The 24,735-nt window shown below is 41.1% G+C and overlaps 1 protein-coding gene and 1 pseudogene across 1 annotated transcript in view; both read right to left on the bottom strand.

The window, feature by feature from the left end:
* Positions 1 to 24,735, bottom strand: part of TAF4B (TATA-box binding protein associated factor 4b) — a 920,546-nt gene that overhangs the window by 781,279 nt on the left and 114,532 nt on the right. The window contains exon 3 of the mRNA XM_053714992.1: positions 15,769 to 15,882. Within this exon, the coding sequence (XP_053570967.1) occupies positions 15,769 to 15,882 (114 nt within the window). The remainder of the gene's footprint in view (positions 1 to 15,768; positions 15,883 to 24,735) is intronic.
* LOC128661801 (uncharacterized) lies at positions 5,662 to 5,780 on the bottom strand (annotated as a pseudogene).

Raw genomic sequence — 24,735 nt, 5'->3', positions numbered from 1 at the left:
TCCCTTGTCGGTGTATACCCCCCTCTTTTTTTTCTCTTTTTTTTTTTCTTTCTTCTCCTTTTTGGATAGCTTGACACAGTTTCTTTTTTTTTTCTTTTTTCTATGTATAATCTGGTTAACATTTCTGATTGTCATATTCTATGTTTAAGCTATAATTTTGGTATGAACATTTATGATGATGAAACCTCTATACACTAAGGAGTTTGCTGACTTATATGGGTTATTAATAATATGGGTCTTTTTTCCACAACAAATGGACTTCTGCACCCTCCCATGGAGAGGTGGGACTAAGATCATTGACCAACAGACACCGAACATGGACTTAAACATCCAGCATTCTCTCTCTTGTGCTCCTTATTTTATGTGATTGTTTTCTATAATACTACCTCTGGTTAATCCTGTTATTCCTGTTGTATGTACTATTGATATGTATGTACATGCTTTTGATGCTCTTATGTTCATTTATCTTTTAAAACAATAAAAACTATTTAAAAAAAAAAAAAAAAAAAAGCAGAAAATCAACAACAATTGGCAAGGAGAGAATTTGAGACACTTACTTTATAGCTAGACGACTACGAGTTCCCACCATTACTTTATTTACCCATAGTTACACAGAACGTGTGTGTTAGCTAAAAACGTAACCGTTAGACATAATGGCAGTTGAACATCAGAACATTTATTGAGCGATCGGTGTAAATGTGTTTTCCACTAGTTGCTCTGTTCAAATCTCTAACTGTAATTAAGAAACGTTCAAGGTAGGGTTAAGATGGACTTAGTTTGTCCTGACTAATGTTATGCTCAGTGTTCTGCACACTGTTATATTCAAGTTTGTTAGCACCGTATTCATAAATTCATACAAATTGCTTCTATGAAACCTTCTGGCTGATTTATGTTCGGCACTTGTAAGCAATAATTACCCCTTCATAGTCAGGTACACACAAAGTTTCTGAAATTATTTGAGAATCCCTTAACATTGAAGATGACGTCTGCTATGTTATGTTTGACTTAATTATTGTTTTGTCCGTTTTGCCCACTGAGTTATGTATGTGGGGTGTGTATGTTGCTGTGTGTCTGCATGTGTGTGGTGTGTTTATGTTGCTGTGTGTCTGCATGTATGTATATGTGGTGTGTGTATTGCTTATATTGTTTGTATTAAGATGTCAATAACATCAACACAAATTAAAACATTAGCATATATAAGCAATTGCAAAAGGCTCAAAAATCATCACTAGCAGATTCAATAAAAAAAAACTACTTAGAAAGGATATTAAACTAAATGGAAGAAGAAGCAGCCACAATAGTAATCAAAACTGCTGTCCTTAAACTATAACCTGCTTAATAAAAAGCCCTCCTATTGAAGAATTCTAAATTCCAATCTAAGGGGTCTTTAAATCAAAAAATTAGAAGCCAGCAATGGATATATTCTAAAACATTGCTGAATGAATAAAGGGGTTACCTGGTTTAGCCCATTCTTTAGAAACTATCTCAGAGACAGCATCAGGGAAAAGAGAAAAAAAAATCTTAGGAAATAAATTGAACGAATAAGAGACTTATCCTCAACTACTTTAGTATACTTAACCTCTAAAGTAAGCAAAATATCCTTTAAAAGTGATGAATATGATAAACTTTAAACAGAAAAGAGGATGACTCTGAAACATAAGCAGAGTAAAAAACCCTGATTATCTGAGAAAATCCTACCCATCAGAGGAATTAGCAAAATCATAAACAGAAAAAGAATGCCAAAATGTACGCAAGCCCAAGAGCCGTCATGTGTCCACATCTGTCAAAAAAACTCACTGTGCGTTTAAAAATATACACTCGCGAAATACCGGTAAGCATTAAAAAAAATCACAGGGGGGGGGGGGGGGGGACAAAAAACATAATTAGTAATACTTAAGAAAAACGTTTTTTTTTCAGAGCTCCACAAATTGCAGAATGATAATATGAAATTTGCATGGCAGGTAAAAAAGGCTAGGATTAATAAAAACAATTATGTGTAGACATAGAGGGGAGGGGGTGTTGGTCTTCCAAATCTAATTTCCTATTATGCAGCCAGAATGGCCTAAACCTTACAATGGTATAAAATAGAAAATAAAACACAGTGGGCCCGAATTGAATCCAATATAATGGATGTGGAACATATATACAAAATACTTGGGGCATCTAAAGTAGCCAAGCTTATAAAAACGCTTACACGTCAATTAATCATACTATATTTACCTCTGGAACTTATTAAAAACAAAATATCCGATAATACAGGAGAGATCTAGGGTCATGCCTTTAGTAATACTACTATCATCAATTACAACATCGGTACAAATGAAATGGGAAAATAAAGGTCTTTATAGAATTGCAGACAGTTTGGTGAATGATAAAATGATGACAATCAATATGTGGAATTAGACGATACAGACAAGAATACATGGTACCACTACCTACAATTAAAATCGAGAGTTTAAGAAATAATAGGGACTGAGAAGGCCCCCAGGAATACTACCATAGAAAACCTATGCTTAGCTAAGAACAACCTCAAGGGCCAAATATCCACATTATACGCTATTTTTAACTCTAATACTAAAGAGGATAAAGCACCATTTATTCTTCAGCGGGAACAAGAATTGAGGAATGAATGGCCAATCAAAAAGTGGTTTGCCAACCTATCCCAGAGTTTAACATTTTCACCCAATGCCACTCTCAAAGATTTTTTTTTTTATAAAAATCCCCTTTAAATGGTAACATTACCCAACTAGATCAGAGGGAGAGAACCCACAACTATGCTATAGAGGATGCGGGAAAAGAGGAACTTACCTGCATATGTGGTGGCATTGTAATAGGATTAAAGATATATGGGATCAAACCTCTACCCTTCTAAGCGCCATATTTCAAAAACAGATTAAACTAATCCCTGAGCAAGTCCTACTACATTTTCCTATTCATAATGTTTCATAGATAAATCGCAAACTGATTATGACCATTTGCACTATTACCAGAATATGCTTAGCGCAATTTTGGAGGATGACTCCCCCAAGCTTTGGTTTTGTACAAGATAAACTAAACTATCGCTATAATATGGTGAATATGGCTGCTACTTCTCTAAATAAAATAAAAAGCTTCCTAATACAATGGGAACCATACATAAATGTACCATGACGCTAAGGTGAGATTAGAGAACACAGGTAGAAGAGAGGTGAGAGAGGGACCCATGTTACTAGACTTGTTTAATAAGTAATGATTTCTAATACATTGTAAATTTAATGCTTTTATAAGAGACACTTTATAGAACAATGAAAGACCTATGAAGAAAACATAATTTATGCTTACCTGATATCCGGATATGGTGAGTCCACAGAATCATCAATTACTAGTGGGAATATCACTCCTGGCCAGCAGGAGGAGGCAAAGGGCACTAAAGCAAAGCTGCTATATATGTCACTTCCCTTACCCATAACCTCCAGTCATTCAGCCGAAAGGGAAAATGGAAAAAGAAGATAACACAAAGGTGTAGAGGTGCCTGAGGTTTTAGTTAAAAATAACTTTTAAAATAAAGGGTGGGCCGTGGACTCACCATATCCGGAAAGAAATAAGTTTATCAGGTAAGCATAAATTATGTTTTCTTTCCTAAGATATGGTGAGTCCACGGAATCATCAATTACTAGTGGGAGCCAATACCCAAGCTAGAGGACACAGGTGATTAGGGAGGGACAAGACAGGTAACCTAAACAGAAGGCACCACTGCATGAAGAACCTTTCTCAGCTAAGACAAAAATATCAAATTTGGAAAAAGTATGCAGAGAGGACCATGTTGCAGCCTTGAAAATCTGTTCTACAGAAACTTCCTTCTTTAAAGCTCAAGAAGGGGGGACATCCCTAATGAAATGAGCTGAAATTCTCTCGGGAGGTTGCTGTCCAGCAGTCTCATAAACCAAACGCATTATACTACTCAACCAAAGAGAAAGAGAAGTAGCTGAAGCTTTCTGACCTTTATGTTTCCCAGAGAAACAAACAGCAAACTGGCGACAATCCTTAGTCGCCTGTAGATAGAAAATAAAAGCACGCACAACATTAAAGTTGTGCAACAAACGTTCCTTATGAGAAGATAGATAAGGACACAGAGAAGGAACAACAATTTTCTGATTAATATATCTATACGAAACCACTTAGGAAAAAAAACCTAACTAGTACGAATAACCGCCTTAACTGCACGAAAGATAAGGCCAATCACACTGCAAAACTGAGAGCTCCGAGACTCTCCAAGCAGAAAAGATAGCAATGAGAAACAAAACCTTCCAAAATAACGTAGTATCTATGGAAAGTAAAGGCTCAAACACAGCCTACTGCAAAACTTTAAGAACAAGGGTAAAACCCTAAGGGGGAGCAACCAACTTAAACACAGGCCTGATGTAGACCAGTGACTGACAAAAAGATTGCACATCTGGCACATCCACCAGAAGCTTATGTAGCAAAAAAAGACATGCAGAAAACTGACCCTTCAGGGTACTGACTGACAAACCCTTCTCCAGACCACCCTAGAGAAAGGATAAAAAATTAAGAACCCCCCCGCTTAGACAAAACTAAGCATCCAATCTTCAAGCAGTTAGCTTGAGATTTAGATGAAGGAAAAGACCAATAATCAGAAGTCCTTCCTCAGAGGTAGTCTCCAAGGTGGAGAGACAATATGTCTACTAGGTATGCATACCAGATCCTGTGAGGCCACGCAGGGGCTAATAAAATCACAGCCGCTCGTGGAAAGAGAACAAACAGAGGAAAAAAGGTATGCAAGACTGAAAACCAAGAAAAAACGGCAGAACATCTATCAGGACGGTCTGCGGATCACATGACCATAAACCGTACCTTCGAAACGCCCACAGAAGCCAACTCCCGAAACCCCCCATGTGAGGGGTCTACCTAGAGAACACTTCCGGATGAAAATGCTCACTCCCCAGGATGAATTATCAGTCTGTTTAGAAGTCCAACTCCCAATTGACCACCCATGGAAAATGGATGACCAACAGCAAATGTGAGCTTCCTCCTACTGAACAATCCAAGTCACCTGCTAGATGGCTAAGGAACCCCTAGTTCCTCCCTAATGGTTAATATAAACCTTTGAGGTGATATTGTCCTACTGGAACCAAGCTAGGGACGACTGAGGTCAAGTCATCAGAGCATTGCTAATTGCTTTCAACTCCAAGATGTTTAAAGAGGAGAGTAGACACTTCCGAGTCCATAATCCTTAAACAGACAGCACAGCTTACCAGCCCAGCAGGTTGGCATCCGTGGTCACATCACCCAGGAATATCTCCAGAAGCACGCGCCCCGAGATAGATACTCATGAAAAAATACTACGGAAGGAAGTCTCTTGTCATCTGATCTAAATCTATCCAAAAGTTCTCAATGTCATGGAAAACAGCAAAAGGAATGATGTCCATGGAATACCATAAGACCAATTCCCTCCATACACACGGTCACAGAAAAGTGACGAAATATCAACTGCAGCTAAATCCAAACTCCCAACCTCCTGGTTGCAAGATAGTTAAGCTATCCACCAGCCACTAGAGCTTACTGTTGGCCAGACAGAAGACTGCAGAGTGGGGAAAATAAATAGATCCTTGATTTTCTGACCTCTGAAAGACATCTCCTAGATAAAGAATCAAATAAGGTCCAAGCATACCGCACCTGGTGTTCCCAGGCGGTCTCCCATCCAGGTACTGACCAGACCTGACCCTGCATAACTTCCGAGATCCAACAAAATCTGGTGCATTCAGGGTATTGTGGCGGTAGTCCCAAATAAAATTACCCTTGTGGCTAGAACAAGGGAACTCTTTTCCAGATTAATTTCCCATCCCAGGAAAAGAAGATTGGACAAGATCTCTTAAAAAGAGAGTAAGTTCGAAGTCAGGATTATACCTGAACTATATATTGTCCAGAAAAACACACTTGCAATATCCCAAGACCTGAAGGTCTGACTGGGATGACGCAAACTAAGAAAACTAGAGAAGATTCCGATTAAGGAAACAATAAATCTCTGAGGTCTAAGTTCGTTATGAACAGGCCCACTAGAACCAAAGGAGAAAGGATACTACTTAGAAGGACAGAATCTGAAATATATGAGGTAAATACATATATCCCGTTCCCAAACTGGCTCTCATCCTACTTGGATTGCAGATACTCTAGAAAGAGAAATCTTCTCCTGTGAGGAAAACTTAGATTGGACTTGAAAAAGGCATGACCCAAACAAACAAAGTCTCATCCTTAAAAGGAGACACTAGAAGCGTGTATTTGGAGGAAACAGAAATAATTAAATCTGCAACTGCAGAACTATAAAGCCCAGGCTGTACCACTAAACCACAGGTAGGCTTCTCAGCTGACCATAGATTTCAGCCACAATGCCCGGCGGCAAGCACAGCAAGTCTAATAAGATGCTCTAAATAAACAATTAAACCTCCAGCATCTTACCTATGTCAGAAAGAAAACTAAATTATCTCTGCAGAGATCTAAGTTCTCTGATTAAAAGTAGAAAGTTCCCTTCTACTAAAGACACTGTGAATTTCAAGAGAGATAGCGACAGGAAATCCTAAAAAGGACGTGAGACAGGGGGAAATAGCCCCAGATTCTCTATAACAATCCTGTGAACATCTCACAGCACGTCTAGAACCCTTCCAGAGAGGAAAGAAAAATATATAACTGATAAAGTTCACAAAACTCTGAAGGAAAGACAACGATAGGGATCAGTGTCATCCAGTCAGCTAAGACCTCCTGACAATATAAGAGGCTTTGAAGCAAACAACTGAAGAATACCACTTCAGTAACAGATGAAGGAATTATACTGTCCAGATCGGAGATTTCAGCCTCAGAAACTACCGGCGAATCCTCCTCACTAACTTGGAAGAAGACAAACCTGTGCAGTAGCATGTGGAGCAGAAACCCTCTCATCTGAGACTTAAAATGTCCTCTTGCCTTTTCCCTAAAGTAAAGGAAAACAGACCAAACCACAGATACCGCAGAAGATACCTGAGCTTGTAACTTATGTAAGCAAATACACTCCTCCAGGGGATTGAGAGGAACCACAAGGCACTGCGTGTGACGCCATATAGGCTTGGGACATAAAAGGAGAAAGCGGTGGCAGTGCCTTAACAGCAACATCCTTGGAAACAAAGTTCAAACCAATCTGTACATTTAATAGCATTTGCAAAATCAGAGGTACAGAAAAAATAAATGTTTAAACCAATTCTAAGTTGAGCAAGCCTTCCACACCACTTCAGCATCAGTAGAAGGAATTATACTGCCTGAATCCAAAATTTAACCCTCAGATGCACCCGAAGAATCTTCATCCTCAGACTTCTGAGAGGAAATACTTTGATTCGCCACTTCAGGATCAGAAACCTTACTTACTGTTTCATTAAATTTCCTTTTGTGTTTTCCCTGCAGCATGGGAAAAAGCAGACAGCGCCTCAGATACCGCAGAAGATACCTGGGCAGCAATATCTTGCAAATTAATTCCAGATGGAGCATGAGAGTGAATACAGGGCACTGCATGTGCAGATGAATAGGATTGGGACGCTTGAGGAGAAAGCTGCGGCACATCTGAAACGGGAGGCTCCCAAACAGCATCCGCCTTAGCTAATGATGGCTCAGGGTCAAAAAGTCTTTCTATAAGCTAAAGTTCTTTCAATACATGAAGAACAAAAAGGTACTGGGGGTTCCACCTGGGCATCAAAACATAAGCTACAGGTAACATCCTGCACAGCCTCCTGATCCATAATACAAAAAGAAGGAAATAAAAAAAAATTAAAACTTTTTTTTAAATTCTTTTTTTTTTATACCTTTAAACAAAGGATATAATACAGAACCAAAAAAAACATAATTTATGCTTACCTGATAAATTCCTTTCTTCTGTTGTGTGATCAGTCCACGGGTCATCATTACTTCTGGGATATAACTCCTCCCCAACAGGAAATGCAAGAGGATTCACCCAGCAGAGCTGCATATAGCTCCTCCCCTCTACGTCAGTCCCAGTCATTCGACCAAGAATCAACGAGAAAGGAGTAACCAAGGGTGAAGTGGTGACTGGAGTATAATTTAAAAGATATTTACCTGCCTTAAAACAGGGCGGGCCGTGGACTGATCACACAACAGAAGAAAGGAATTTATCAGGTAAGCATAAATTATGTTTTCTTCTGTTATGTGTGATCAGTCCACGGGTCATCATTACTTCTGGGATACCAATACCAAAGCAAAAGTACACGGATGACGGGAGGGATAGGCAGGCTCATTATACAGAAGGAACCACTGCCTGAAGAACCTTTCTCCCAAAAATAGCCTCCGAAGAAGCAAAAGTGTCAAATTTGTAAAATTTGGAAAGAGTATGAAGCGAAGACCAAGTTGCAGCCTTGCAAATCTGTTCAACAGAGGCCTCATTCTTAAAGGCCCAAGTGGAAGCCACAGCTCTAGTGGAGTGAGCTGTAATTCTTTCAGGAGGCTGCTGTCCAGCAGTCTCATAGGCTAAACGTATTATGCTACGAAGCCAAAAAAAGAGAGAGAGGTAGCAGAAGCTTTTTGACCTCTCCTCTGTCCAGAATAAACGACAAACAGGGAAGAAGTTTGGCGAAAATCTTTAGTTGCCTGCAAGTAGAACTTGAGGGCACGAACTACATCCAGATTGTGTAGAAGACGTTCCTTCTTTGAAGAAGGATTTGGACACAAGGATGGAACAACAATCTCTTGATTGATATTCCTGTTAGTGACTACCTTAGGTAAGAACCCAGGTTTAGTACGCAGAACTACCTTGTCTGAGTGAAAAATCAGATAAGGAGAATCACAATGTAAGGCTGATAACTCAGAGACTCTTCGAGCCGAGGAAATAGCCATTAAAAACAGAACTTTCCAAGATAACAATTTTATATCAATGGAATGAAGGGGTTCAAACGGAACACCCTGTAAAACGTTAAGAACTAAGTTTAAACTCCATGGCGGAGCAACAGCTTTAAACACAGGCTTGATCCTAGCTAAAGCCTGACAAAAGGCCTGGACGTCTGGATTTTCTGACAGACGCCTGTGTAACAAGATGGACAGAGCTGAAATCTGTCCCTTTAAAGAACTAGCTGATAAACCCTTTTCTAAACCTTCTTGTAGAAAGGACAATATCCTAGCGATCCTAACCTTACTCCAGGAGTAACCTTTGGATTCGCACCAGTATAGGTATTTACGCCATATTTTATGGTAAATCCTTCTGGTAACAGGCTTCCTAGCCTGTATCAGGGTATCAATAACCGACTCAGAAAAACCACGTTTTGATAAAATCAAGCGTTCAATTTCCAAGCAGTCAGCTTCAGAGAAGTTAGATTTTGATGTTTGAATGGACCCTGTATCAGAAGGTCCTGTCTTAGAGGTAGAGACCAAGGCGGACAGGATGACATGTCCACTAGATCTGCATACCAAGTCCTGCGTGGCCATGCAGGCGCTATTAGAATCACTGATGCTCTCTCCTGTTCGATTTTGGCAATCAATCGAGGAAGCAGCGGGAAGGGTGGAAACACATAAGCCATCCCGAAGTTCCAAGGTGCTGTCAAAGCATCTATCAGAACCGCTCCCGGATCCCTGGATCTGGACCCGTAGAGAGGAAGTTTGGCGTTCTGGCGAGACGCCATGAGATCTATCTCTGGTTTGCCCCAACGTCGAAGTATTTGGGCAAAGACCTCCGGATGAAGTTCCCACTCCCCCGGATGAAAAGTCTGGCGACTCAAGAAATCCGCCTCCCAGTTCTCCACTCCCGGGATGTGGATTGCTGACAGGTGGCAAGAGTGAGACTCTGCCCAGCGAATTATCTTTGATACTTCCATCATTGCTAGGGAGCTTCTTGTCCCTCCCTGATGGTTGATGTAAGCTACAGTCGTGATGTTGTCCGACTGAAACCTGATGAACCCCCGAGTTGTTAATTGGGGCCAAGCCAGAAGGGCATTGAGAACTGCTCTCAATTCCAGGATGTTTATTGGAAGGAGACTCTCCTCCTGATTCCATAGTCCCTGAGCCTTCAGAGAATTCCAGACAGCGCCCCAACCTAGTAGGCTGGCGTCTGTTGTTACAATTGTCCAGTCTGGCCTGCTGAATGGCATCCCCCTGGACAGGTGTGGCCGATAAAGCCACCATAGAAGAGAATTTCTGGTCTCTTGATTCAGATTCAGAGTAGGGGACAAATCTGAGTAATCCCCATTCCACTGACTTAGCATGCACAATTGCAGCGGTCTGAGGTGTAGGCGTGCAAAAGGTACTATGTCCATTGCCGCTACCATTAAGCCGATCACCTCCATGCATTGAGCTACTGACGGGTGTTGAATGGAATGAAGGACACGGCATGCATTTTGAAGCTTTGTTAACCTGTCTTCTGTCAGGTAAATCTTCATTTCTACAGAATCTATAAGAGTCCCCAAGAATGGAACTCTTGTGAGAGGAAAAAGAGAACTCTTCTTTTCGTTCACTTTCCATCCATGCGACCTTAGAAATGCCAGAACTAACTCTGTATGAGACTTGGCAGTTTGAAAGCTTGAAGCTTGTATTAGAATGTCGTCTAGGTACGGAGCTACCGAAATCCCTCGCGGTCTTAGTACCGCCAGAAGGGCACCCAGAACCTTTGTGAAGATTCTTGGAGCCGTAGCCAATCCGAATGGAAGAGCTACAAACTGGTAGTGCCTGTCTAAGAAGGCAAACCTTAGATACCGGTGATGATCTTTGTGAATCGGTATGTGAAGGTAAGCATCTTTTAAATCCACTGTGGTCAAGTACTGACCCTTTTGGATCATGGGTAAGATTGTCCGAATAGTTTCCATTTTGAACGATGGAACTCTTAGGAATTTGTTTAGAATCTTTAAATCTAAGATTGGCCTGAAAGTTCCCTCTTTTTTGGGAACCACAAACAGGTTTGAGTAGAACCCTTGTCCTTGTTCCGACCGCGGAACCGGATGGATCACTCCCATTAATAACAGATCTTGTACACAGCGTAGAAACGCTTCTTTCTTTATCTGGTTTGTTGACAACCTTGACAGATGAAATCTCCCTCTTGGGGGAGATAATTTGAAGTCTAGAAGGTATCCCTGAGATATGATCTCTAGCGCCCAGGGATCCTGAACATCTCTTGCCCAGGCCTGGGCGAAGAGAGAAAGTCTGCCCCCCACTAGATCCGGTCCCGGATCGGGGGCTCTCGGTTCATGCTGTCTTTGGGGCAGCAGCAGGTTTCCTGGCCTGCTTGCTCTTGTTCCAGGACTGGTTAGGCTTCCAGCCTTGCCTGTAACGAGCAACAGCTCCCTCCTGTTTTGGTGCAGTGGAGGTTGATGCTGCTCCTGTTTTGAAATTCCGAAAGGGACGAAAATTAGACTGTCTAGCCTTAGCTTTGGCTTTGTCTTGAGGTAGGGCGTGGCCCTTACCTCCTGTAATGTCAGCGATAATTTCTTTCAAACCGGGCCCAAATAAAGACTGCCCCTTGAAAGGTATATTAAGTAATTTGGACTTAGAAGTAACATCAGCTGACCAGGATTTTAGCCACAGCGCCCTACGTGCCTGTATGGCGAATCCTGAGTTCTTAGCCGTAAGTTTGGTTAAATGTACTACGGCCTCCGAAATGAATGAATTAGCTAGTTTAAGGACTCTAAGCCTGTCCGTAATGTCGTCTAGCGTAGATGAACTAAGGTTCTCTTCCAGAGACTCAATCCAAAATGCTGCCGCAGCCGTAATCGGCGCGATACATGCAAGGGGTTGCAATATAAAACCTTGTTGAACAAACATTTTCTTAAGGTAACCCTCTAATTTTTTTATCCATTGGATCTGAAAAAGCACAGCTATCCTCCACCGGGATAGTGGTACGCTTAGCTAAAGTAGAAACTGCTCCCTCCACCTTAGGGACCGTTTGCCATAAGTCCCGAGTGGTGGTGTCTATTGGAAACATCTTTCTAAATATTGGAGGGGGTGAGAACGGCACACCGGGTCTATCCCACTCCTTAGTAACAATTTCAGTTAGTCTCTTAGGTATAGGAAAAACGTCAGTACTCGCCGGTACCGCAAAGTATTTATCCAACCTACACAGTTTCTCTGGTATTGCAACGGTGTTACAATCATTGAGAGCTGCTAAGACCTCCCCTAGTAATACACGGAGGTTCTCCAATTTAAATTTAAAATTTGAAATATCTGAATCCAATCTGTTTGGATCAGAACCGTCACCTACAGAATGAAGCTCTCCGTCCTCATGCTCTGCAAGCTGTGACGCAGTATCAGACATGGCCCTAGTATTGTCAGCGCACTCTGTTCTCACCCCAGAGTGATCACGCTTGCCTCTTAGTTCTGGTAATTTAGACAAAACTTCAGTCATAACAGTAGCCATATCTTGTAATGTTATCTGTAATGGCCGCCCAGATGTACTAGGCGCCATAATATCACGCACCTCCCGGGCGGGAGATGCAGGTACTGCCGCGTGAGGCGAGTTAGTCGGCATAACTCTCCCCTCGCTGTTTGGTGAAATTTGTTCAAATTGTACAGATTGACTTTTATTTAAAGTAGCATCAATACAGTTAGTACATAAATTTCTATTGGGCTCCACCTTGGCATTGGAACAAATGACACAGATATCTTCCTCTGAGTCAGACATGTTTAACACACTAGCAATAAACTTGCAACTTGGTTATAATCTTTTTTAGCAAAAACGTACTGTGCCTCAAAGAGGTACTAAACGATTAAATGACAGTTGAAATAATGAACTGAAAAAAAAATTACAGAGCAACGTTTTTATTCACAGTCAATATAAAATTCTCACAGCTCTGCTGAGAGAATCTACCTCCCTCCAAAGAAGTTTGAAGACCCCTGAGATCTGTCAGAGATGAACCGGATCATGCAGGAAATATAAGAGTAACTGACTGGAATTTTTTGATGCGTAGCAAAGAGCGCCAAAAACGGCCCCTCCCCCTCACACACAGCAGTGAAGAGAAACGAAACTGTCACAATTAAAACCAAACAACTGCCAAGTGGAAAATAATGCCCAAATATTTATTCACTCAGTACCTCAGAAATGTAAACGATTCTACATTCCAGCAAAAACGTTTAACATGATAAATATTTATTAAAAGGATTAGTGACTTTTAACAGAGTAGTTCCGGTGAAATACCATCCCCAGAATACTGAAGTGTATACATACATGTCATTATAACGGTATGGCAGGATTTTCTCATCAATTCCATTCAGAAAATAAAAACTGCTACATACCTCAATGCAGATTCATCTGCCCGCTGTCCCCTGATCTGAAGCTTTTACCTCCCTCAGATGGCCGAGAACAGCAATATGATCTTAACTACTCCGGTTAAAATCATAGTAAAAAACTCTGGTAGATTCTTCCTCAAACTCTGCCAGAGAAGTAATAACACGCTCCGGTGCTATTGTAAAATAACAAACTTTTGATTGAAGTCATAAAAACTAAGTATAATCACCATAGTCCTCTCACACATCCTATCTAGTCGTTGGGTGCAAGAGAATGACTGGGACTGACGTAGAGGGGAGGAGCTATATGCAGCTCTGCTGGGTGAATCCTCTTGCATTTCCTGTTGGGGAGGAGTTATATCCCAGAAGTAATGATGACCCGTGGACTGATCACACATAACAGAAGAAACGTTCTTAAATAAAATGTTCACTTTAAATTTACCAAATCAAGAAAATATACCCCAGGTAACACGCTACACCTCAGCAGGATTACTGAGGTGCCCTAATTGTCCTGCAACCCGCAGAAAACTGAGGGGAAAAAAACGATCCTGTTTACAATCTGGATTTCCAGAGAAGCAAAAACAGCATATAGCGCAATAAACTAAAAAGGCTTATAGATTGCCAAATAATAAAAAATAGATGGTACTTACCATTAGGCACCCTACTACTGGAGGAAACAAGTAGGAAGCCAAACCAGTGCTGAGACATAACAGCAGAGGATCAGAAACAGGAGAATATTGATGAACCAAAAGGAAGAAGCAAAGGACATCTGTGGAAGGTTCGTGACTAAATCCCAATATAAAATTCCACTACCCATACTCCACATCCTTCAAATAACCGCTGCACTCTGAGGGGAAATGGGCATCAACTCTGTCTGAGAACCTTTCTCACTGAATAATAATATGCACATTTTAATTCAACGTCCTCCAGCGGAAGCAAAGACAAGTCTGCCAATGAGGTGGGAGGGGTTTTATAGGCCTCTTGGGGTTTGGGAATCCTTGCCTTCTCCTAGTGACAGGGAAGAGTAAATCCCAAAGTAATGGATAATGGACTTTCACCACCTGTATGAAAGAAAGCCCAGTTAGAAATAAAGTGAGATTGGGCAGCCCAGTCAGCATAGATAAGTGCAGTGAAGAGAATGTTTTTGGAACAATTTAAGTTTTTCATTTTGGTGGAGGGTTTAGACAGTGGTGGTTAGTGTTTCTCTGGCAAAGGGGGTTCATTTATTGCATTTAGCAAAAGTTGTTTAAATCATTCTAGATGTCACTACCTTGCAATCACCTACTGATATTGATAGCTCTACAACTATGCTTCATAAATGTCGCTGTCAGTAGAAGATCCCCTAGAATAATTATCATTTATTTGTATAATGCTGCCAAATTCCATAGCACTGGGTACATTGATAGGGGTATATAATGACAAGAATCTGCATTTTATTGACATATTTAATTGTTGCTCTTTCAAAGCCATGACAACTAGATAAAGCAGCATTTAAAGTAAAAAAAAAAAAAAGTTATTTCTTAGTTTTAAATTTATTAAAACAACTTACTATTTTCATACTTTATTTTAAAAATACCTATACAAGAAAATGTCAATTATTAAAACAGTTTTTGGAAATTGACTTAAATGTTTTAAATACATATAAGAAAACCATGGTAAAAGGGTACCGGCACAAATTATTCAATTTATTGTTAACACAGATCTAGTCAAAGACTAAAAGATTTTAAAATTCAGGATGAGTAGTTAGCCCAATACTGATAAGGCATTGAGTGTTTTACTGAAAGGTTAGATAGGCTTCATAATGATAAAAGTAATTATGAATGTCAGGCTACGTTTAATCATGAAATACAGTGATGAATTTACAATTTGATTTTATCAAGGCCAAACACACCTAATCATTATCCTGTACGTCATGATATTAAAGGGACGTAATACTCATATGCTAAATCCCTTGAAACTGATGCAGCATAACTGTAAAAAACTGACAGGAAAATATCACCTGAGCATCTCTATGTATAAAAGGAAGATATTTTACCTCACAATCTCCTCAGCTCAGCAGAGTAAGTTCTGTGTAAAAAGTTATACTTCACCTGCTCCCAGCTGCAGGTAAAAATAAAAAAATAAAAATTAAGAAATGAACAGCAGCCAATCAGCATCAGCAGTGCTGAGGTCATGAACTCTTACTGTGATCTCATGAGATTTGACTTAACTCTCATGAGATTTCATAGTAAGCTTCCTTTACCTGATTGGTGAAATATGAGAATTCACAAGGCTCATCCTTTCAGCTGTCCCAGGATAGACATACTAATATGCTGCTTAGAAATCCTTTACAATGGGAGGTGGCTACTGAGGAACTTTTGAGGTAAAATATCTTTCTTTTTTACATAGAGATGTTCAGGAGATATTTTCTAGTCAGCTTTTTACAGCTATGCTGCATCACTTTCAAGTGTTTAAACATTTGGGTATTATGGCCCTTTAAATGCACTGGTGTGGCACACATACTAAAACATCTATGTGAAGAAAAGAAATAAAACAAACCTGCAATACAGGAGTAGTAGTCCTTTGCAGTACAGGCGGTAGAGTAACTGGTGCAGAAGATGTGGTTTTCACAATAGTATTTGTGACATTTGACAGCTGCTTGGCTCCCATAGTCTTGATTAAAAAAAAAAAAAAAAAACGTTTTGCTAAAACAAAAAGGTACACTACATCAAGTTTCTAAATGACTTTTTATGACACTTAATACAAAGATTAGTAGAAATACTTTACTGCAGTAAAGCGTGTAATGTACTGTTCACGTACCAGTGATTGCTTTCCTTAATATAAAGCCTTCATCTTGAACTTTTAGCTAAAGTACATACTACATATCACCAGTGGCGACTCTAGGAAAAATATATAGGGGGGGCACATAAGATACCACAGTCAAACTGGGGGGGCACTAATAATTTTCACCACTAAGTCATAGCACTGAAAATAAACTAAATAATACATAAATAAGATTCCAAAATACCAGAGTAATGTGGTATGCAATGATACCTATTGTACTAACCTAATATTGTACTTAAAAGAGAAGCTTTAAACAGTTTTCCTTTCTTCCTCAGGTATTGCTTCAGACCTGAGAAAGAGAGGAAAACTCTCAAAAGCTTTTCTTTATAGTTTAAAGGGACAGTCAACCATAGAATTTTTATTGTTTTAAAAGATAGATAATCCCTTTATTACACATTCCCCAGTTTTGCATAACCAACACAGTTATAATAATATACTTTTAACCACTGTGATTATCTTGTATCTAAGCCTCTGCAAACTGCCCCCTTATTTCAGTTCTTTTGACAGACTTGCAGTCTAGTCAATCAGTGCCTGCTCCCAGATAACTTCTCGTGCACAAGCACAGTATTATCTATATGAAATATGTGAACTAACACCCTCTAGTGGCTTCAAGGTCAAAGAAATTAGCATATGAACCTCCTAGGTTAAGCTTTCAACTAAGAAGACCATGAGAACAAAGCAAAATTGTTGATAAAAGTAAATTGGAAAATTGTTTAAAATTACATGCTCTATCTGAATCATGAAAGTTTATTTTGGCCTAGACTGTCCCTTTAAGTTTGTAAATAACATTTTTTTGTTTTGTTTTAACACGTTAGTTAACATTCATGATCATGGATGGATGTAACATCCTCCATGCATGATAATATACCATGATGATACCAACTTTTTTTAAGTTTCTAAAAATTGTAAATAACAAATTGGGGGATTTTTTTTAAGGCTTTAACACTCAACAACAGAACATTCATGGATGGATCATGTAACAGCCATGATCCATACATGAATGTTCTGTTGTTGCTGACTGTTAAAAAAACTTTATGTATATCTATGTATGCATACATTTAAATAGTCACTTATAACATTACTACTGAAATAGCAATTTCCATTTAGTATATAGTATTTGAGGTAGATCAGTCATCATCATGGCGAAACAGCACTTAAATTTACAAGAATTGTTATTGTCCACAATATTGCTTCGATTAGATTTACTTTTTGTATATTAAATCATGATTATGTGCCCTTTTGAAGTTTATCTAGGGTTTTACAGTGCCATGTGCTATCTCCCAGAGGACATATGTCGGTCTGGTTGCATTATAATATTTTGAATCACAATATTTTACAGAAAGAATTTGAAAGCCGCCATTATTTCTTTGGGTGTGAACTTGTGAAGTGATAAGTGAACAACTCATGTAGTTACCTACATGTCTAGTAAGATTTTTAATAGTTTAGTTTACAGGCTTTCATTATGATGCAACCAGACCAACATATTTCCTCTGGGAGATAGCACATGGCACTGTAAAACCCTAGATAAACTTCAAAAGGGCACATAATCATGATTTAATATACAAAAAGTAAATATAATCGAAGCAATATTTGTGGACATGGACAATAACAACAATTCTTGTAAATTTAAGTGCTGTTTCGCCATGATGATGACTGATCTACCTCAAATACTGTACTAAATGGAAAACAGAATTTATGTTTACCTGATAAATTACTTTCTCCAACGGTGTGTCCGGTCCACGGCGTCATCCTTACTTATGGGATATTCTCTTCCCCAACAGGAAATGGCAAAGAGCCCAGCAAAGCTGGTCACATGATCCCTCCTAGGCTCCGCCTACCCCAGTCATTCGACCGACGTTAAGGAGGAATATTTGCATAGGAGAAACCATATGGTACCGTGGTGACTGTAGTTAAAGAAAATAAATTATCAGACCTGATTAAAAAAACCAGGGCGGGCCGTGGACCGGACACACCGTTGGAGAAAGTAATTTATCAGGTAAACATAAATTCTGTTTTCTCCAACATAGGTGTGTCCGGTCCACGGCGTCATCCTTACTTATGGGAACCAATACCAAAGCTTTAGGACACGGATGAAGGGAGGGAGCAAATCAGGTCACCTAAATGGAAGGCACCACGGCTTGCAAAACCTTTCTCCCAAAAATAGCCTCAGAAGAAGCAAAAGTATCAAACTTGTAAAATTTGGTAAAAGTGTGCAGTGAAGACCAAGTCGCTGCCCTACATATCTGATCAACAGAAGCCTCGTTCTTGAAGGCCCATGTGGAAGCCACAGCCCTAGTGGAATGAGCCGTGATTCTTTCGGGAGGCTGCCGTCCGGCAGTCTCGTAAGCCAATCTGATGATGCTTTTAATCCAAAAAGAGAGAGAGGTAGAAGTTGCTTTTTGACCTCTCCTTTTACCGGAATAAACAACAAACAAGGAAGATGTTTGTCTAAAATCCTTTGTAGCATCTAAATAGAATTTTAGAGCGCGAACAACATCCAAATTGTGCAACAAACGTTCCTTCTTTGAAACTGGTTTCGGACACAGAGAAGGTACGATAATCTCCTGGTTAATGTTTTTGTTAGAAACAACTTTTGGAAGAAAACCAGGTTTAGTACGTAAAACCACCTTATCTGCATGGAACACCAGATAAGGAGGAGAACACTGCAGAGCAGATAATTCTGAAACTCTTCTAGCAGAAGAAATTGCAACTAAAAACAAAACTTTCCAAGATAATAACTTAATATCAACGGAATGTAAGGGTTCAAACGGAACCCCCTGAAGAGCTGAAAGAACTAAGTTGAGACTCCAAGGAGGAGTCAAAGGTTTGTAAACAGGCTTAATTCTAACCAGAGCCTGAACAAAGGCTTGAACATCTGGCACAGCTGCCAGCTTTTTGTGAAGTAACACAGACAAGGCAGAAATCTGTCCCTTCAGGGAACTAGCAGATAATCCTTTTTCCAATCCTTCTTGAAGGAAGGATAGAATCTTAGGAATCTTAACCTTGTCCCAAGGGAATCCTTTAGATTCACACCAACAGATATATTTTTTCCAAATTTTGTGGTAAATCTTTCTAGTTACAGGCTTTCTGGCCTGAACAAGAGTATCGATAACAGAATCTGAGAACCCTCGCTTCGATAAGATCAAGCGTTCAATCTCCAAGCAGTCAGCTGGAGTGAAACCAGATTCGGATGTTCGAACGGACCCTGAACAAGAAGGTCTCGTCTCAAAGGTAGCTTCCAAGGTGGAGCCGATGACATATTCACCAGATCTGCATACCAAGTCCTGCGTGGCCACGCAGGAGCTATCAAGATCACCGACGCCCTCTCCTGATTGATCCTGGCTACCAGCCTGGGGATGAGAGGAAACGGCGGGAACACATAAGCTAGTTTGAAGGTCCAAGGTGCTACTAGTGCATCCACTAGAGCCGCCTTGGGATCCCTGGATCTGGACCCGTAGCAAGGAACTTTGAAGTTCTGACGAGAGGCCATCAGATCCATGTCTGGAATGCCCCACAGCTGAGTGACTTGGGCAAAGATTTCCGGATGGAGTTCCCACTCCCCCGGATGCAATGTCTGACGACTCAGAAAATCCGCTTCCCAATTTTCCACTCCTGGGATGTGGATAGCAGACAGGTGGCAGTAGTGAGACTCCGCCCATAGAATGATTTTGGTCACTTCTTCCATCGCTAGGGAACTCCTTGTTCCCCCCTGATGGTTGATGTACGCAACAGTTGTCATGTTGTCTGATTGAAACCGTATGAACTTGGCCCTCGCTAGCTGAGGCCAAGCCTTGAGAGCATTGAATATCGCTCTCAGTTCCAGAATATTTATCGGTAGAAGAGATTCTTCCCGAGACCAAAGACCCTGAGCTTTCAGGGATCCCCAGACCGCGCCCCAGCCCATCAGACTGGCGTCAGTCGTGACGATGACCCACTCCGGTCTGCGGAATGTCATCCCTTGTGACAGGTTGTCCAGGGACAGCCACCAACGGAGTGAGTCTCTGGTCCTCTGATTTACTTGTATCTTCGGAGACAAGTCTGTATAGTCCCCATTCCACTGACTGAGCATGCACAGTTGTAATGGTCTTAGATGAATGCGCGCAAAAGGAACTATGTCCATTGCCGCTACCATCAAACCGATCACTTCCATGCACTGCGCTATGGAAGGAAGAGGAACGGAATGAAGTATCCGACAAGAGTCTAGAAGTTTTGTTTTTCTGGCCTCTGTCAGAAAAATCCTCATTTCTAAGGAGTCTATTATTGTTCCCAAGAAGGGAACCCTTGTTGACGGAGATAGAGAACTCTTTTCCACGTTCACTTTCCATCCGTGAGATCTGAGAAAGGCCAGGACAATGTCCGTGTGAGCCTTTGCTTGAGGAAGGGACGACGCTTGAATCAGAATGTCGTCCAAGTAAGGTACTACAGCAATGCCCCTTGGTCTTAGCACAGCTAGAAGGGACCTTAGTACCTTTGTGAAAATCCTTGGAGCAGTGGCTAATCCGAAAGGAAGCGCCACGAACTGGTAATGCTTGTCCAGGAATGCGAACCTTAGGAACCGATGATGTTCCTTGTGGATAGGAATATGTAGATACGCATCCTTTAAATCCACCGTGGTCATGAATTGACCTTCCTGGATGGAAGGAAGAATAGTTCGAATGGTTTCCATCTTGAACGATGGAACCTTGAGAAACTTGTTTAAGATCTTGAGATCTAAGATTGGTCTGAACGTTCCCTCTTTTTTGGGAACTATGAACAGATTGGAGTAGAACCCCATCCCTTGTTCTCTTAATGGAACAGGATGAATCACTCCCATTTTTAACAGGTCTTCTACACAATGTAAGAATGCCTGTCTTTTTATGTGGTCTGAAGACAACTGAGACCTGTGGAACCTCCCCCTTGGGGGAAGCCCCTTGAATTCCAGAAGATAACCTTGGGAGACTATTTCTAGCGCCCAAGGATCCAGAACATCTCTTGCCCAAGCCTGAGCGAAGAGAGAGAGTCTGCCCCCCACCAGATCCGGTCCCGGATCGGGGGCCAACATTTCATGCTGTCTTGGTAGCAGTGGCAGGTTTCTTGGCCTGCTTTCCCTTGTTCCAACCTTGCATTGGTCTCCAAGCTGGCTTGGCTTGAGAAGTATTACCCTCTTGCTTAGAGGACGTAGCACTTTGGGCTGGTCCATTTCTACGAAAGGGACGAAAATTAGGTTTATTTTTTGCCTTGAAAGGCCGATCCTGAGGAAGGGCGTGGCCCTTACCCCCAGTGATATCAGAGATAATCTCTTTCAAGTCAGGGCCAAACAGCGTTTTCCCCTTGAAAGGAATGTTAAGTAGCTTGTTCTTGGAAGACGCATCAGCTGACCAAGATTTCAACCAAAGCGCTCTGCGCGCCACAATAGCAAACCCAGAATTCTTAGCCGCTAACCTAGCCAATTGCAAAGTGGCGTCTAGGGTGAAAGAATTAGCCAATTTGAGAGCATTGATTCTGTCCATAATCTCCTCATAAGGAGGAGAATCACTATCGACCGCCTTTATCAGCTCATCGAACCAGAAACATGCGGCTGTAGCTACAGGGACAATGCATGAAATTGGTTGTAGAAGGTAACCCTGCTGAACAAACATCTTTTTAAGTAAACCTTCTAATTTTTTATCCATAGGATCTTTGAAAGCACAACTATCCTCTATGGGTATAGTGGTGCGTTTGTTTAAAGTGGAAACCGCTCCCTCGACCTTGGGGACTGTCTGCCATAAGTCCTTTCTGGGGTCGACCATAGGAAACAATTTTTTAAATATGGGGGGAGGGACGAAAGGAATACCGGGCCTTTCCCATTCTTTATTAACAATGTCCGCCACCCGCTTGGGTATAGGAAAAGCTTCTGGGAGCCCCGGGACCTCTAGGAACTTGTCCATTTTACATAGTTTCTCTGGGATGACCAACTTGTCACAATCATCCAGAGTGGATAATACCTCCTTAAGCAGAATGCGGAGATGTTCCAACTTAAATTTAAACGTAATCACATCAGGTTCAGCTTGTTGAGAAATGTTCCCTGAATCAGTAATTTCTCCCTCAGACAAAACCTCCCTGGCCCCATCAGACTGGGTTAGGGGCCCTTCAGAACCATTATTATCAGCGTCGTCATGCTCTTCAGTATCTAAAACAGAGCAGTCGCGCTTACGCTGATAAGTGTTCATTTTGGCTAAAATGTTTTTGACAGAATTATCCATTACAGCCGTTAATTGTTGCATAGTAAGGAGTATTGGCGCGCTAGATGTACTAGGGGCCTCCTGAGTGGGCAAGACTCGTGTAGACGAAGGAGGGAATGATGCAGTACCATGCTTACTCCCCTCACTTGAGGAATCATCTTGGGCATCATTGTCATTGTCACATAAATCACATTTATTTAAATGAATAGGAATTCTGGCTTCCCCACATTCAGAACACAGTCTATCTGGTAGTTCAGACATGTTAAACAGGCATAAACTTGATAACAAAGTACAAAAAACGTTTTAAAATAAAACCGTTACTGTCACTTTAAATTTTAAACTGAACACACTTTATTACTGCAATTGCGAAAAAACATGAAGGAATTGTTCAAAATTCACCAAATTTTCACCACAGTGTCTTAAAGCCTTAAAAGTATTGCACACCAAATTTGGAAGCTTTAACCCTTAAAATAACGGAACCGGAGCCGTTTTTAACTTTAACCCCTTTACAGTCCCTGGTATCTGCTTTGCTGAGACCCAACCAAGCCCAAAGGGGAATACGATACCAAATGACGCCTTCAGAAAGTCTTTTCTAAGTATCAGAGCTCCTCTCACATGCGACTGCATGTCATGCCTCTCAAAAACAGAATTTATGTTTACCTGATAAATTACTTTCTCCAACGGTGTGTCCGGTCCACGGCGTCATCCTTACTTGTGGGATATTCTCTTCCCCAACAGGAAATGGCAAAGAGCCCAGCAAAGCTGGTCACATGATCCCTCCTAGGCTCCGCCTACCCCAGTCATTCGACCGACGTTAAGGAGGAATATTTGCATAGGAGAAACCATATGGTACCGTGGTGACTGTAGTTAAAGAAAATAAATTATCAGACCTGATTAAAAAAACCAGGGCGGGCCGTGGACCGGACACACCGTTGGAGAAAGTAATTTATCAGGTAAACATAAATTCTGTTTTCTCCAACATAGGTGTGTCCGGTCCACAGCGTCATCCTTACTTGTGGGAACCAATACCAAAGCTTTAGGACACGGATGAAGGGAGGGAGCAAATCAGGTCACCTAAATGGAAGGCACCACGGCTTGCAAAACCTTTCTCCCAAAAATAGCCTCAGAAGAAGCAAAAGTATCAAACTTGTAAAATTTGGTAAAAGTGTGCAGTGAAGACCAAGTCGCTGCCCTACATATCTGATCAACAGAAGCCTCGTTCTTGAAGGCCCATGTGGAAGCCACAGCCCTAGTGGAATGAGCTGTGATTCCTTCGGGAGGCTGCCGTCCGGCAGTCTCGTAAGCCAATCTGATGATGCTTTTAATCCAAAAAGAGAGAGAGGTAGAAGTTGCTTTTTGACCTCTCCTTTTACCGGAATAAACAACAAACAAGGAAGATGTTTGTCTAAAATCCTTTGTAGCATCTAAATAGAATTTTAGAGCGCGAACAACATCCAAATTGTGCAACAAACGTTCCTTCTTTGAAACTGGTTTCGGACACAGAGAAGGTACGATAATCTCCTGGTTAATGTTTTTGTTAGAAACAACTTTTGGAAGAAAACCAGGTTTAGTACGTAAAACCACCTTATCTGCATGGAACACCAGATAAGGAGGAGAACACTGCAGAGCAGATAATTCTGAAACTCTTCTAGCAGAAGAAATTGCAACTAAAAACCAAACTTTCCAAGATAATAACTTAATATCAACGGAATGCAAGGGTTCAAACGGAACCCCTTGAAGAACTGAAAGCACTAAATTGAGACTCCAAGGAGGAGTCAAAGGTTTGTAAACAGGCTTAATTCTAACCAGAGCCTGAACAAAGGCTTGAACATCTGGCACAGCGGCCAGCTTTTTGTGAAGTAACACAGACAAGGCAGAAATCTGTCCCTTCAGGGAACTTGCAGATAATCCTTTTTCCAATCCTTCTTGAAGGAAGGATAGAATCCTAGGAATTTTAACCTTGTCCCAAGGGAATCCTTTAGATTTACACCAACAGATATATTTTTTCCAAATTTTGTGGTAAATCTTTCTAGTTACAGGCTTTCTGGCCTGAACAAGAGTATCGATAACAGAATCTGAGAATCCTCGCTTCGATAAGATCAAGCGTTCAATCTCCAAGCAGTCAGCTGGAGTGAAACCAGATTCGGATGTTCGAACGGACCCTGAACAAGAAGGTCTCGTCTCAAAGGTAGCTTCCAAGGTGGAGCCGATGACATATTCACCAGATCTGCATACCAAGTCCTGCCTGGCCACGCAGGAGCTATCAAGATCACCGACGCCCTCTCCTGATTGATCCTGGCTACCAGCCTGGGGATGAGAGGAAACGGCGGGAACACATAAGCTAGTTTGAAGGTCCAAGGTGCTACTAGTGCATCCACTAGAGCCGCCTTGGGATCCCTGAATCTGGACCCGTAGCAAGGAACTTTGAAGTTCTGACGAGAGGCCATCAGATCCATGTCTGGAATGCCCCACAGCTGAGTGA

Source organism: Bombina bombina, chromosome 5 (assembly GCF_027579735.1).
Source record: "Bombina bombina isolate aBomBom1 chromosome 5, aBomBom1.pri, whole genome shotgun sequence".
Taxonomy (NCBI): domain Eukaryota; kingdom Metazoa; phylum Chordata; class Amphibia; order Anura; family Bombinatoridae; genus Bombina; species Bombina bombina.
Note: the sequence above shows the minus strand (reverse complement) of the source record. Positions and strands in the feature narration are given on the sequence as shown.